Source organism: Musca vetustissima, unplaced genomic scaffold (assembly GCF_032173495.1).
Source record: "Musca vetustissima isolate MV318-11 ecotype Yass unplaced genomic scaffold, APGP_CSIRO_Mvet_v1 utg228040, whole genome shotgun sequence".
NCBI classification, from domain to species: domain Eukaryota; kingdom Metazoa; phylum Arthropoda; class Insecta; order Diptera; family Muscidae; genus Musca; species Musca vetustissima.
In genome coordinates this window covers 1-14,472 of record NW_026887405.1, presented here as the reverse complement: position 1 = coordinate 14,472, position 14,472 = coordinate 1, and the positions used below count along the sequence as shown (strand labels likewise).

Below are 14,472 nucleotides of genomic sequence, written 5' to 3'. Positions count from 1 at the left end.
ATATGCAGAAATTTCATTTTGATCCCAGAACAATATTCAACCGGTGCAAAATATTACACCATCCACCACGAAGTAAATTACATTATTAATATCAGTTCCATTCTAAATTCTAAGTTCTAAATTTAAGGTCACTAAAAAAAAAGCTAAAATAAGTCGATATGGGGACAAATTGTATTCAATAAAATTTTGACCGATGTCTATAAAAAATTGGTTAAGTCCTTAAAATACCGGACTTCGGACAGTAGATTAGAGATCCGACTTGTATTATTAATGTGGACAGAATCGAAACGGCGTAAGTTGTTACAATTATAATGTAAATTATAAGTAGCAGTAGTTATGTTCGGATGGGCCTAACCTTTTGTATCCTCTACCATAAAGTGGACATTAAAAATACCAAAAATCTAACGGGACTTTTTTATGGGGGATAGCCATGGTCGACAAAATGAACCTATGAAGGAAAGTATCTAGGTCATGTTGTGAGAATGGATACCCCAGCTCAAAAGGCATATAAAAGCGAGACACGAATTCGATGGAAGTAGAAGACAACATCTCGAAGCATGATCTTCCAATTGAAAGAGCTGCGCACAATACCGTCGCGCCTGGATTTTTTTTTTTAAACTCGGCTTATGGAACAAATGTTCTGACACAAAACCAGCTAAGTAAATATCATATGAGGGCTATTCCAAAACCATGAAACCCTCAATATATCGATTAAGATATCAAATAAAAGCCAATTCGGTTAAAAAGCCAGCTCAGAATCCACAAAATACTGAATAATGAGGGCACCGTTATATGGTGACTATTTCGACACTTTGGCTAATATTGATCCCATTTCTAATACTATATTGTGAGCACTATTGTGATTTCAACAATATATGCACTTAATGGGGTCTCCAGCGAATATTTTTAACATTTCTTTTTAAACACTTCATCATTTGTAGGGCATTAAAAATTCTCTAAATCAAATAAAAGCCAATTCGGTTAAAAAGCGTGCTCAGAATCCACAAAATACTGAATAGTGGGGGCACCGTTATATGGTGACTATTTCGACACTTTGGCTAATATGTATCCCATTTCCAATACCATATTGTGAGCTCTATTGTGACATGCATAAATCGACATATTTTTATTCTGATAAACAATATATACACTTAATGGGGTCTCCAGCGAATATTTGAAGGTGTTTTTTTGTATCGGAATGACCTATTTAATATGCACTCCATTTTCTACATAAACAAATGTCGTTTCGTTCGGCCGGCCGATCGCTTTAAACACTTCATCATTAAATCGGTCGAAACCTTTATATGGGGAATGAGACATTGGAAATTCTCATCTAGTAGGTTGTTGGAGTTTTGGGAGTACATTCAGGTTGCACAATTGGGCCACATACAGAAATTTATATGTAAAAACATGGACCTATATAGAGAATTTTTTTGAACAATTTTCTTATCTACCAGTAATTCGGAATACCAAATAACATACAACATAATACAACGATTGTAAAATTTGACAAAAAACTTCACAAATGTATAAAATGATAAAGTACAGCATTTTTGCTGGGAACTGCTGCTAACAACCTTAAAAATACCTAAAATTGTCTTGGATCGTTCTCCATCTCGATTTTCAGAGACAGACAAATACTGAAATCCGAAAATACTAAAATAGTAGAATCGGCCGAATTTAACGCCTCTTTCACTTGCTATATTAGTAAACACTTTCCTTTTACAGATGCCCCGTTTGGCAAAAAAAAACTGAATTTCGTTACAAGACACTTGAGGTATAAAACCAATATTTTGATGAGGCACATTTTATCGTATCGAAGTGTTTTCATCCTCAGACAAGGTTAGGATATATATCTCTTTCACCATCTGGTCAAATATAACATTTTCGAAGCTATCACTGTTACGTATTTTTCTAATAAATTTCAAAATATTAAAAAAATATATACCATACTTCCCTATTGTCCACACTACGTATGTATGTATTTGGCTTTGGCAAATTGAATATCGACTCAATTTGCCAGACATATACGAACATAACGGAAGTGACCACATTTTCAAACGGCATGAATGGTAAAACGAAAGAAAACAGCAACAAAAACAATAAAAGCAAAAAAAAAAAATTTAAAAAAAATTTTGGCAGAATACGTAAAATTTTCAATAAGAACAAGACATGCAAAAAAATAACAATAACAAAACACCAAAGACAAGCAGACAGGACAGGGAAATTTATTTATTTAAATTGAAATTTAAGACAAGAAAACCCGGCAGACGACGTACGATAACTTATAGCGTGAGGCGGCCACAGTATACCGCCATCATCTTGTCATGTATCATCTAATAGATGAAATCTTACAGATATATCATGGCCAGCGCCGATATGTGGCCCTGCAAAGGAAAGACGGCATTCGAAAAGTTCGGAGAACAAATAGTGTGTAACCAACCCCCTCTGCGGGGAAATACCTCCTTTTGTTTACATAATCGTGTGTTTTTATGTTATTTTCTCTTTCATTTGTTTATTTAATTTTGTTGTTGTTTTTTTTATTTTTGCAGAACGCAACGACCTTTCGTATCCACCTGTTATTGCTGCCCTAAGTCCATTGGGTCATGCTGCCGATTTCCTAGCACCTGGAGATCGTCTACATCAAATCGATGGCATCTCAACAATTGGGTTAACAAATCAACACATAATGAGCATGCTGTGCGGCGGAGGCTCAGCAGATGGTCCTGCCGTCGTCGAAATTGAATATTCCCTGCCCGAATACAGTGAGTAAATAGACAAATGTCAGTGGGAGGCCTTGGCAAATAAAACTGTTACAAATATTTACGAACTAATCGGGAGGCTATTTAAGTTTTATTAAAACTTTTATTAGAGGCATTGGCGTAGAGAAGACATTTGGTAAAGTTGTCCTTTGCATTAGCCTACCTACGCCAATGGTTTTGAAATCTTTGCCATCAATCAAATTTATAAATCTTAACAATATGTGTTTTTCTTTATTTATTTTCTTCCCTTCCATTGCATTTCCGATTTTTCTACACTCTCTGACACTAATGCAACAAACATCCTAATGTTTATCACGAATGTAACACTTGGATTCATAATTCTTTGCAACAAACGCGTGCTCACTCTGCTGTCGATGCCGATGACGACAAACGTTTTATGTTGGTCTCATCTTTCAACACTTCGGTGATGCACTCCATCACCCCACAACTCTACACACAAACACATGGACCAATGTTGTCATTACGCCATTGCCATCACCACAAACAACAACGATGGGTCGCATCACCGGCGCATCATCATCGTCAATAGTTTCCCAAAATAGCCTTTGTGTAACATCGAAGTTGGCTCAAATAACAGTGGAACGTGAAAGCGGTTGTCTGGGTCTAACACTGCGTGGTGGTGCTGATTATCCTCTAATTGTAACACATGTGCGGCCACATGGTCCGGTCTATAAGACGGGAAGGATAAAACCAGGAGATCGTCTGCTGCGGGTGGATAATGTGAGTAGTACTAAATTTCTATCATTCGCTTCGCTATATAAAAGAGAGAATTCTTTTATAGACAGAAGAGAGAGAGAGAGCTATTCTATAGATAGAAGAGATAAAGCTATCTCTTATATATATATATATATATGAGAAAACTCTTCTACGTATGGAAAATAGAGTTCATATATAGAAGAGCTAGCCTCTCCTCTGAATAGAAGAGTTATGAATTAAGAGCTACTCTTCTATGGATAGAAGAGCTATCCTTGTATGGATAGAAGATATAGACATAATCTACAGACAGAAGAGATTATCTTCTATGGATAGAAGAGTAGCTCTTCTATGGATAGATGAATAGAAGAGTTGTTCTTCTATGGATAGAAGAGCTACTCTTCTATGGATAGAAGAGGTACTCTTCTATGGGTAGAAGAAGTAATCTTCTATGGATAGAAGAGCTACTCTCCTATGGATAGAAGAGCTACTCTCCTATGGATAGAAGAGCTACTCTCCTATGGATAGAAAAGCTACTCTTCTATGGATAGAAGAGCTACTTTTCTACGGATAGAAGAGCTACTCTTCTATGGATAGAAGAGCTACTCTTCTATGGATAGAAGAGCTACTCTTCTATGGATAGAAGAGCTACTCTTCTATGGATAGAAGAGCTACTCTTCTATGGATAGAAGAGCTACTCTTCTATGTATAGAAGAGTTACTAATCTATGGAAGAAGACAGGCTTCGCCTATTTCTGCCCCGTCTATCTCTCGGAGTGTTCTCTCTTATATTTCAAATTCTATATTAAATAATTTTATCTATTCTTCAGGTTTCCCTAATTGGCAAAACATTGGCCGAGGCCCAACAGATCATCAAATGTGGTGGCCATATATCGGGCTATACAAATCTCACCATTGAATATGATGTTTCGGTGGTACAAAGTGTGGAATTTTCAATGGGTCCATTGTTGATTGAAATCGAACGTCCTATGAATGATAAATTGGGTTTGGTATTGTGTAATTATAATTCGGCAGCTGCCGGCCTTACGGATCATACAAAAATCGATGAAGTCAGTTCGGCGGGTGTTTATATTGCCAGTATTTTGCCAGCGAGCATAGCTGATCGGTAAGTTGATGAACAGAATTTAAAGAGATAACGAAGAGAAAATTTAGGCATTGAATATCGAATATTTATCGGATATTTATAGATTATTCAGTGGATAATTTCTTGAATTTGAAATAAAAAATATTTTCTCCTCCTTTCCCAGATGCGGTGCTCTTTCAGTTGGCGATCAAGTACTTTCCATTGACGATATTAGTATCGAAAATTCTTCGTATACACCGGATGAGGTAATGACAATTTTGGATACCAGCTCGGGTCGAGGATATACACAAATGCAAATAATGCCTGCCCATGCATTGGCACGAAGAGGTAAGTGGGAGTATTTATGGAGAACATAAAACATAACTTCTGCACTATAAGAGATGCAGAAAATTGGGCGAAAACAAGAATTTTTTTTATTAATTTTCGTCAAAACAAATTCAAATATCCCTGCCAATTCAGAAACGTACACAAGAATTAGACGACAATTTGGACCCAAATATTTATTTTTTTCTCTGTGGTCTTCCAGTATTTTCCGCATGTGTATCCAGGCGATGTCCACAGCAGTAATTAAAAACACAGTTTTATATTCGGGGGGTATTCAAACTTTATTCACAGCAGCAATTCAAACTTATAACGACAATACTTTACAACTGAGAGCACGACACTTTACAACTGAGCGCAACTTTATAAACTGAGACAAACTCTCTATGTTACAACTTCTTTTATCTGCTTCTGAACTTATTCCAGATAATTCTATTCTAGATAATTCTAAATCTAGTTCATTCTAATGATTACTTATTTATCTATTTAAAGTAACCATGAATTGTTACTACATCATATTGTAATTGGACAACATAGGGATCTCTACTTACTATTAAATATATGTGTTGCCAATTTGATAATTCACAATATTTAACACCCCTCCTCAACACATATATTTCAATATTACTTATCTACATACATACATTTATTTCATTACATACCTATATCTTCATACATTGACTTACAATGCTAAAATTATACATAGACACACTATGTTCATTTTCTTCCTCTCATTAACATTCAATAAAACTATATTTATGACATACATAATTCAAAATGTTCATTGATCCCATTTCATGCCTAATTTTTAAAATGCTTCCACAATCTGATCCTCAAATTTTATTATTTTACCTCTTTTACGATCTACCTGTATTTTATTATATATCCCCTCCTTAATGTGATTTTCCATATTTGTACATCTTTTCTTCCAATAAGCATGCAGGTACTCTCTTGCTCTCCTTTGCGGGCTGTATAAATACATGTTGCCTACTCGCCTTGCACATAACACTGTTTTTCCCCTTTCTATAATTCTTGCCCCATTGTCATTAAATTTTACGGCCGCTTTCTTTGCTACTCTGCCCACTGAAATGAAGTTACACTGTAACTCGGGCACATACAACACGTCGTTGAGCATCACCTTGCATTCATCAAGCCACACGCTGCCTCTGCCTTTCGCTATGATCTTCTTGTCGCCAGCTAAATTTATTTCTTCTCTGTGTTCTTGAAATTTCGCGAACATACCTCTGTCGCAGCACAAATGTGTTGAGGCGCCACTGTCGACACACCAGACTGAAGGGTTTAGCACGTTGTTGTTGTTGCTTGTCGATGACAATACACTGTATGAATGTGTGTGTGTCGTCCCCTTTGCTTTGTTGTTGTTGCATTGTGCAGCGAAGTGCCCTTTACGGCCGCAGTTGTAGCAATTTCCATTATTTTTGTTGTTGTTGTTGTGCACATATTTATGGGCTCGCTCATTGTTGTTGTTGTTTGCACGCTTGTCTACCCGCTTATGGTTGTTGTTGTTGTAGAATTTTCTGGGACTTTCCTTTTTGTTGTTGTGCGACACAAAAATCTTCTCGACTTTTTCTACGCCACTGGTACCGTTTGCTTTTCTCCTTTCCCCCTCTTCTGCAAGCTTGATCTTCAACGCGCTCAAACTGGGCAACTCATCCCTCGTTTCTAGGGCCACTACAAAGTTTTCGTATGACTGTGGCAAACTGGCTAGGAGCATTATAACAAAGAGTTCCTCCTGCAGCTCGATCCCAGTTTCGGCCAATTTGTCACTTACGGCAGCGAACTTACATACATGTTGCTGAACGCAGTCATCCTCATCCATACGCATGCCCAATAATTGTTTAAAAAGAGTTACCTTACGAACTGGGCCTTTTGGTCTGTGGACATCCTTCAGTGTGATCCATGCTTCCGAAGACGTTTTGCAATTTTTAATGTAGGAGATCTGCCTTGGATTCACACTCAATATAATGGTCGCTAGCGCTTTCTCGTCCTTTTTCAGCCATTGCTCATCATCTTTTTCGGGCTTCTTTGCGGCACCACTTACGACGTCCCAACACTCCTGGTGGACTAAAACAGCTCTCATAGTAAAACTCCAGGAGTCATAATTTGTTTCGTCCAACTTTTCGATGTTGTAGATTGACGAACTCATTTTCCACACAGTACTCTTGTCAATGTTGTCCTTTTACTTATGGATTTTTTTTCACAGTTTTTTTTTTTTTTTTTTTGGAACAATACTTTTTCCTTCCTGGAACAGTACTTTATCTTTTAGATCTCGACTGGGCAATCCTTTATCCAGAGCTTCCTGGGCCCATAACCTGTTGAAATTTAAATTTCTGGTGCATCGACGAACGATGCTGATGACCACCAAATAAATAAAACACGGACGATACGGGGTTGTTGGCAGACTTTATTTCTTATACACAAACTTTACAACACTTTTAACACTGGCGAACACTTCGTAAACTGGCAGACGTTACTTTACAAACTGGCAAACTCTATTCTCGTTACATCTTCTTTTATACATTTTTATCTTATTCTAGTAACTTCTAACTCTACATTATTCTTAGTGACTACTTTCTAGTATTATCTTTAATTCAAATAACCATTTGTTGCTTATTGTAACTGGACAATGTAGGGTTCTCTAATTTAAATATATGTGTTGCCACTTAGCGATCAATCACAATATTTAACAATTTTCAATGTATCTACGCCATGAAAAACAATCACACCTCCAACAACTACAGCCAAGACCTCATTATTTTCCATCGCGACAAACACACACCGTGAAATATCATTGCCATCTTCTCATCATTATGTGTTCGCATTCACAATCAATATATGATCCGAAAATGCTCGTAAATTACTTATACGATAATGACGATACCCATTCATCCCATTGTGCAGTCAATCGAATGGTCGATTGTCGAAGCACATCTATGGAAAATCGCTTGTGCTACATAGCCAAGCAATGCCAGAGCGCTGCTCGTCGTCTTCCTGTCATTCTATGACATTTGTTGATCATAAAAAATACACTTAACCAACAACACACAATAACAAAAACAACAACAAAACACCATCATCAGCAACAACAAACAAATATGGAATAGAGAGATCTCCTCAGGAAAAATAGACAGAAGTCGTTCGTTTTTTTGTAAAAACAAACTAAATATTTGCGGATGTCTAGGGGGGTTGATTTGGGAAAATGGAGGTCTGTGTTCTTTTTGAGATTTTTAACACGGATGACATTAGCAGAAGCATAGTATAATTATTGTTCGTTGTTTTTGTTGAAATAAGCGAGGCGTCACTCAGGCATGGAAAACAAGTTGTGCGTCTACGAAATCGTGAAGACGTATATTTTTTGCCATAATATCTCCCCTCCTGTTTTTCGATTTGGAACAACTGTTTTTTAACGAATTTATGATTTTGTCAAAAATTGGAAACATTTTCCGTGAGGAAATATTTTTTCACTTAAATGTTACTGTTGATCATAATTATAATGAACTCCGATATTTAGGAAATGCGTAGCAGATTTTGAAAATTGTACAATTTTTATAAATAATATACATATATAATATGTATTATACATAATATAGACACATTTACCAATAGAGAGCATGTTATATGATTATTCTGAAGGTGGAGGTCCACCTTGTGTATAAGTTTCAAAATAATTATTAAAGGCTCTATCCGCATGATTTGCGTTATGTGAGGTAAGAAGACATGCTGGTTCAAAATTATGAATATAGTTCCATATTGTGATATCATCCAAATATAAAGGTTTCACATGCTCTTAGGTATATGCTAAGAGCAAAGGAAATACCAAAGGAAATACCGATAATTCAAAATAAGAAAAACTATTTTAAAAATGCGTTTTTGCAGAATTATTTTGATATTGATGCGTATGTTAAAGGAACTGGCAAAAAATTATACCACTCCATTTAAAGTAATTGCTGGACATTTTAAATACCGACAATCGGATTTGCCTTGGAAAATTCTTGTAGGAAGATTTGACATCCAAAATGACAACGAAATTGCAGCCAATTCGGGTAAATGAAACCCCAAAATACCGTTATCGTTATATAGGCTATCGGAAAAAGTGGTCCAATATTGGTGATTTGGAGTAATATGAAAGTACAACCAAGTCGGTCGAAAAATGAGCTTTATCTCCCCAAAATACAAAGGAACCGTTATATGCGCTCTATCGTAAAATTTGGACCAATATTGATAATTATTGATAGGAAGGACATCAACTTTTATTCTGATCCAAAATATATATTAGGTTGGGAAAAAAGAAATCCATTATTTTTTCGTCGAAAATGTCGATAAAATCGGAGAAATGATCGAAGTTGACCGGCATGTTAGCAGTCGTAACATCGCCTAGGAGCTAAAAATCGACCATAAAACTGTTTTAAACCATTTACACAAAGCTGGATTCAAAAAGAAGCTCAATGATTGGGTGCCACACCAATTAACATAAAAGAGGATGGATCAAATTTCCATTTGCGAAGCTTTGGCCAAATGAAATGAGATAGACCCATTTCTTAAAATTTCTTAAACCACCATCCGTTTAAGAAATGGGACTATCTCATATGGAGAGAAATGGATCACATACGTTAACCCTGTGCAAAAACGATCGTGGTCAAACAGCGGTGAAGCACCTCAAACGGTGGCCAAACCAGAACTAACGGCCAGGAAGGTTCTGCTATGCATTTGGTGGGACTGGAAGAGGATTATTTATTATGAGTTGCTTACATATGGCAAAACGCTATATTCTGATTTCTACTGTCAACAACTTGACCGTTTGAAGATAGCAATTGACCAGAAACGGCCAGAATTGGCCAACAGGAGAGGTGTCGTGTTCCACCAAGACAACGCTAGGCCACCACACACATCTACAGTGACTCGCCAGAAAATTCGGGAGCTTGGTTGGGAAGTTTGCATGCATCCGCCATACCAAGCGATTATTATCCTCTTTTTTTTGCATTGCAAAATTTATTTAATGATAAAAAACTTGGTTTCTAGGGAGGATTGTGAAAATCGACTACTAGAATTTTTAGCAAATAGAGAGCAGGTCTTTTTCATATTTCGGACATTCCGAAGCATGTTAAATAAAGTCCTATAGTTCATATAAAAATAATGGATTTATTTTTCCCCAACCTAATATATACTTTATGGGGTCTCCGGTAAATATTTCGAGATGTTGCAAATGGAATGAAAAATTTAATACAATGGTGGTTAGTCGTTCTCGTTCTTGGACCTTTTCAATTTTGCCAAACCAAATGGTCACAGCTGGCAAGGTTCTGGTCCTTTTGAAAAGACCTCTTGACAATTCATTTTCGACCCTTAACATGAATATGGATCTCTGAGCAACTAAACATTTATTGCAAAATCGTACTCCTTATGAGATTACGTTCTCTTTTGCGATTTATGGGACAGTGAAGAAAATGTGTTTGGTCTCCTTTAGGTTTTTCCGTAACTAATCATTTAGCAGCTGCTTGCAATCGGTTTAAATTTCCACGTTCGAAAGATACTTGTCACATCAGGCGCTGATTTCGATGTCTAGAGAATATCTCCACTATATATGTAAACTTCTTTCATATTCTTTCATGTGACAACCTTTTGCAGGTGTCAAAAGCTGTCCCGCCGACAACACTATAAACGTTACACCTCAATGATAATACTGTGCGACAAATTTAATTTATTTAGGTCATTATCGGAAAAAAATTATGATATATCGGCCAAATCGAAGACAAGAGTAACGTCATTTTGAACGTTTACGTCGAGAGGTAACCTAAAAAGACATGCCAATATTTCCCAGTTCCAAGGTATTTGAAAATATTTGGATTAATATTTCTCGAAATTCTTACATTTTAGGTGTATGGTGTCGTTGGCAATATTACTGATAAAAATGAGAGGAATATTTTTGTCTAATACGTTAACCCTCATTCGACACTCTAAAGGGGTCTTTTCGGTCCCCTCTTCCAGAAATGATTCAAAAGTCATTTAAAACTGGGTTATATCAGGTCAGAATATTCTATAAAAAAGTTCGCCATAAAGTTTTACAATGGGTTTCAGAATTAACCAAAACTCCAAAACCAGCTTAAAGTTCAAAAATCATGAAAATATGAAAACTCACTTTATGGTTAAACCCGATCTTATTTCGAGTTTCTACCAATTTTCCCCACTAGATGTCGTTAAAGATCAAAAATGTTCTCCATCAAATGTTAGTATCAGTCCCTGAACAATAGAAATCGGTATATATAATAAATATACCGAATATATAGACGTCAATTTAGGACAAAAAATTCAAAAACTATTACCAATTTTTACCAGTATTTTTTTCAAAAAATTGTGTGACAGTAATATAAGTTTTCATTTTTCGCATATAGCGTCAAAGAATGAATTATTCTACGTCAAATTTCAATATGAGTCTCCAAAGAAACTATGTATATATAATATTTAACTTCAATACTTAGAAATGTGTCAAAATCTTTAATAAAACTTCATCTAAGGACTATTACGTCAAATACGAAATTATTCTGCATTGAATTTCACTATTAGTCACAAAGGAAAAGATTTTTGTAAAAACGATATTTATTTGTAAAAAATATCCCTAATTTGGGTATATACAGCATATTTCCTATTTTGAACAAATTTCGCACATTTCCAAATAAATTACAATCTACCCCACATATATCCTCCATACAAAAATTTTACCAATCATTTAATTTTTGTACCCTTTTAGACACATAATGATAGAATAATTACAGTAGGGTCCGAATAGTGAAACAACTGTCCTTACAATAATAATGGATGTAATTTGACATTCCGGGGTTTGGAAGGTGCTTTCACAGAGATCCTACCTCAAGGTTCTGCCCCATTTTCGTTATTCTGACTCATTTTCCAACAGAAGTGGTTGTAATTCGTCATTCCGTTTTGAATTGAAACTTCTTCCTACAATGTGTTGAATATAAATAACCTCGTACAAAAGTTCCACTTAATTGTTGGTATGTTGAAAATGCTTCCCTAGTACTTTGGTATTAGTTTTTATCAAAGACATAGCTATAACCCCCATATAAAAAAGTTCCTACCGAATTCAACAATTTTTAGTGCACACCAAATGATGCAAGGTATACAAATTTATTTCCAGGAGAACTTAACGAAGTTTTTATGTTTTACTCAGACCTCCCTCTCAAAGAGTCACTTTGATGAATAATCATCCCCTAAAATCCACTTTTTGACGAATATTGACACGAGACATCATCCATCCATCTCATCGGCGATGACATACTAATTAAATTCAAAATGACATTTTAGCACTTCGTTTATAATGAAGTGACATCACCCAACAACAAAAAAAAAAAACAACAGGGAACTAAAAATTAACAAAAGCGGATGTTCCGAAAAACAATTTTGACAATTATAACCATAAAAGGAAATAAAGAACAATCACCTTGTGCCGTCTGTTCCACCGTATCATTTGTGGTAATACCCCAAAAACACAATCACTGCTGACAAATACAAATGTCAAAATCGCATTTAATAAAAACAAAACAAAACAATCGATGAACAAAACTTTGTGACAACACCACAATTGATTTGGGGATAAACCAAAAATGAAATGGAGTGACAAAAATTAAAAATACTTAAAATTATTCTTTCAAAACTTTTGTGAGCACACGAAATGGGACACACTCCCCTTTTGCGTGGTGTGTGTATTTGGTGGGAGGGGAAGGCATATTTAATTTTCTTCCCTCTGACACTTCTTCTCCATCCACTCCCCAATAATTCATAGTAATCAAGATCTATGCTGTTGTTGTTGTTTTTGTCGATATTTCTGGCTCCATATTGAAAGCATTGATATTTTTGGAACTCTGTGTCAGTATTTATTGGCTGACATTTATTTCAATATTGAGATTTATTTTAAAAGATGATCGAACAGCGGAATTAACCGAAACGACCGGCAAATGTGAACAGCTTTCAGATTTTTTTTTGTATTTATTTGGAGGGGGACTTATGTCATTTTTGGAATTAGCACAGTGGGGCAAACGGAAAACAATTCACAGTCTGGAAAAATAGAAAAAATACTAACATTCCCCAGGGGTCCTTTTGAATTTTTTCTGTATAATAAAGGCCAACAGTCCCCTGGGGTCCTGTTGAATTTTTCTATAGAAAAAAGGGCAACAGTCCCCTGGTGTCCTGTTGATTTTTTTCTATAGAAAAAAGGGCAACAGTCCCCTGGGGTCCTGTTGATTTTTTTCTATAGAAAAAAGGGCAACAGTCCCCTGGGGTCCTGTTGATTTTTTTCTATAGAAAAAAGGGCAACAGTCCCCTGGGGTCCGGTTGATTTTTTTCTATAGAAAAAAGGGCAACAGTCCCCTAGGGTACTGTTGAATTTTTTTCTATAGAAAAAAGACCAACAATCCCCTAGGGTCCTGTTGAATTTTTTTCTATAGAAAAAAGACCAACAGTCCCCTAGGGTCCTGTTGAATTTTTTTCTATAGAAAAAAGACCAACAGTCCCCTAGGGTCCTGTTGAATTTTTTTCTATAGAAAAAAGACCAACAGTCCCCTAGGGTCCTGTTGAATTTTTTTCTATAGAAAAAAGACCAACAGTCCCCTAGGGTCCTGTTGAATTTTTTTCTATAGAAAAAAGACCAACAGTCCCCTAGGGTCCTGTTGAATTTTTTTCTATAGAAAAAAGACCAACAGTCCCCTAGGGTCCTGTTGAATTTTTTTCTATAGAAAAAAGACCAACAGTCCCCTAGGGTCCTGTTGAATTTTTTTCTATAGAAAAAAGACCAACAGTCCCCTAGGGTCCTGTTGAATTTTTTTCTATAGAAAAAAGACCAACAGTCCCCTAGGGTCCTGTTGAATTTTTTTCTATAGAAAAAAGACCAACAGTCCCCTAGGGTCCTGTTGAATTTTTTTCTATAGAAAAAAGACCAACAGTCCCCTAGGGTCCTGTTGAATTTTTTTCTATAGAAAGAAGACCAACAGTCCCCTATGGTCCTGTTGAATTTTTTTCTATAGAAAAAAGACAAACAGTCCCCTAGGGTCCTGTTGAATTTTTTTCTATAGAAAAAAGACCAACAGTCCCTTAGGGTCCTGTTGAATTTTTTTTTCTATAGAAAAAAGACCCTGTTGAATTTTTTTTTCTATAGAAAAAAGACCAACAGTCCCCTAGGGTCCTGTTGAATTTTTTTCTATAGAAAAAAGACCAACAGTCCCCTAGGGTCCTGTTGAATTTTTTTCTATAGAAAAAAGACCAACAGTCCCCTAGGGTCCTGTTGAATTTTTTTCTATAGAAAAAAGACCAACAGTCCCCTAGGGTCCTGTTGAATTTTTTTCTATAGAAAAAAGACCAACAGTCCCCTAGGGTCCTGTTGAATTTTTTTCTATAGAAAAAAGACCAACAGTCCCCTAGGGTCCTGTTGAATTTTTTTCTATAGAAAAAAGACCAACAGTCCCCTAGGGTCCTGTTGAATTTTTTTCTATAGAAAAAAGACCAACAGTCCCCTAGGGTCCTGTTGAATTTTTTTCTATAGAAAAAAGAC

At 35.9% G+C, this 14,472-nt stretch overlaps 1 protein-coding gene across 1 annotated transcript in view; it reads left to right on the top strand.

Annotated features, from left to right (window-relative positions):
* Positions 1-4,907, top strand: part of LOC133334980 (glutamate receptor-interacting protein 1-like) — a gene marked incomplete at its 3' end in the record, with an annotated part of 68,183 nt that extends 63,276 nt beyond the window's left edge. Inside the window, exons 3-6 of the mRNA XM_061543291.1 lie at positions 2,553-2,765; positions 3,313-3,503; positions 4,306-4,601; positions 4,744-4,907. Of these exons, the coding sequence (XP_061399275.1) occupies positions 2,553-2,765; positions 3,313-3,503; positions 4,306-4,601; positions 4,744-4,907 (864 nt within the window). The remainder of the gene's footprint in view (positions 1-2,552; positions 2,766-3,312; positions 3,504-4,305; positions 4,602-4,743) is intronic.
* Between the last annotated feature and the right edge of the window lie 9,565 nt (positions 4,908-14,472).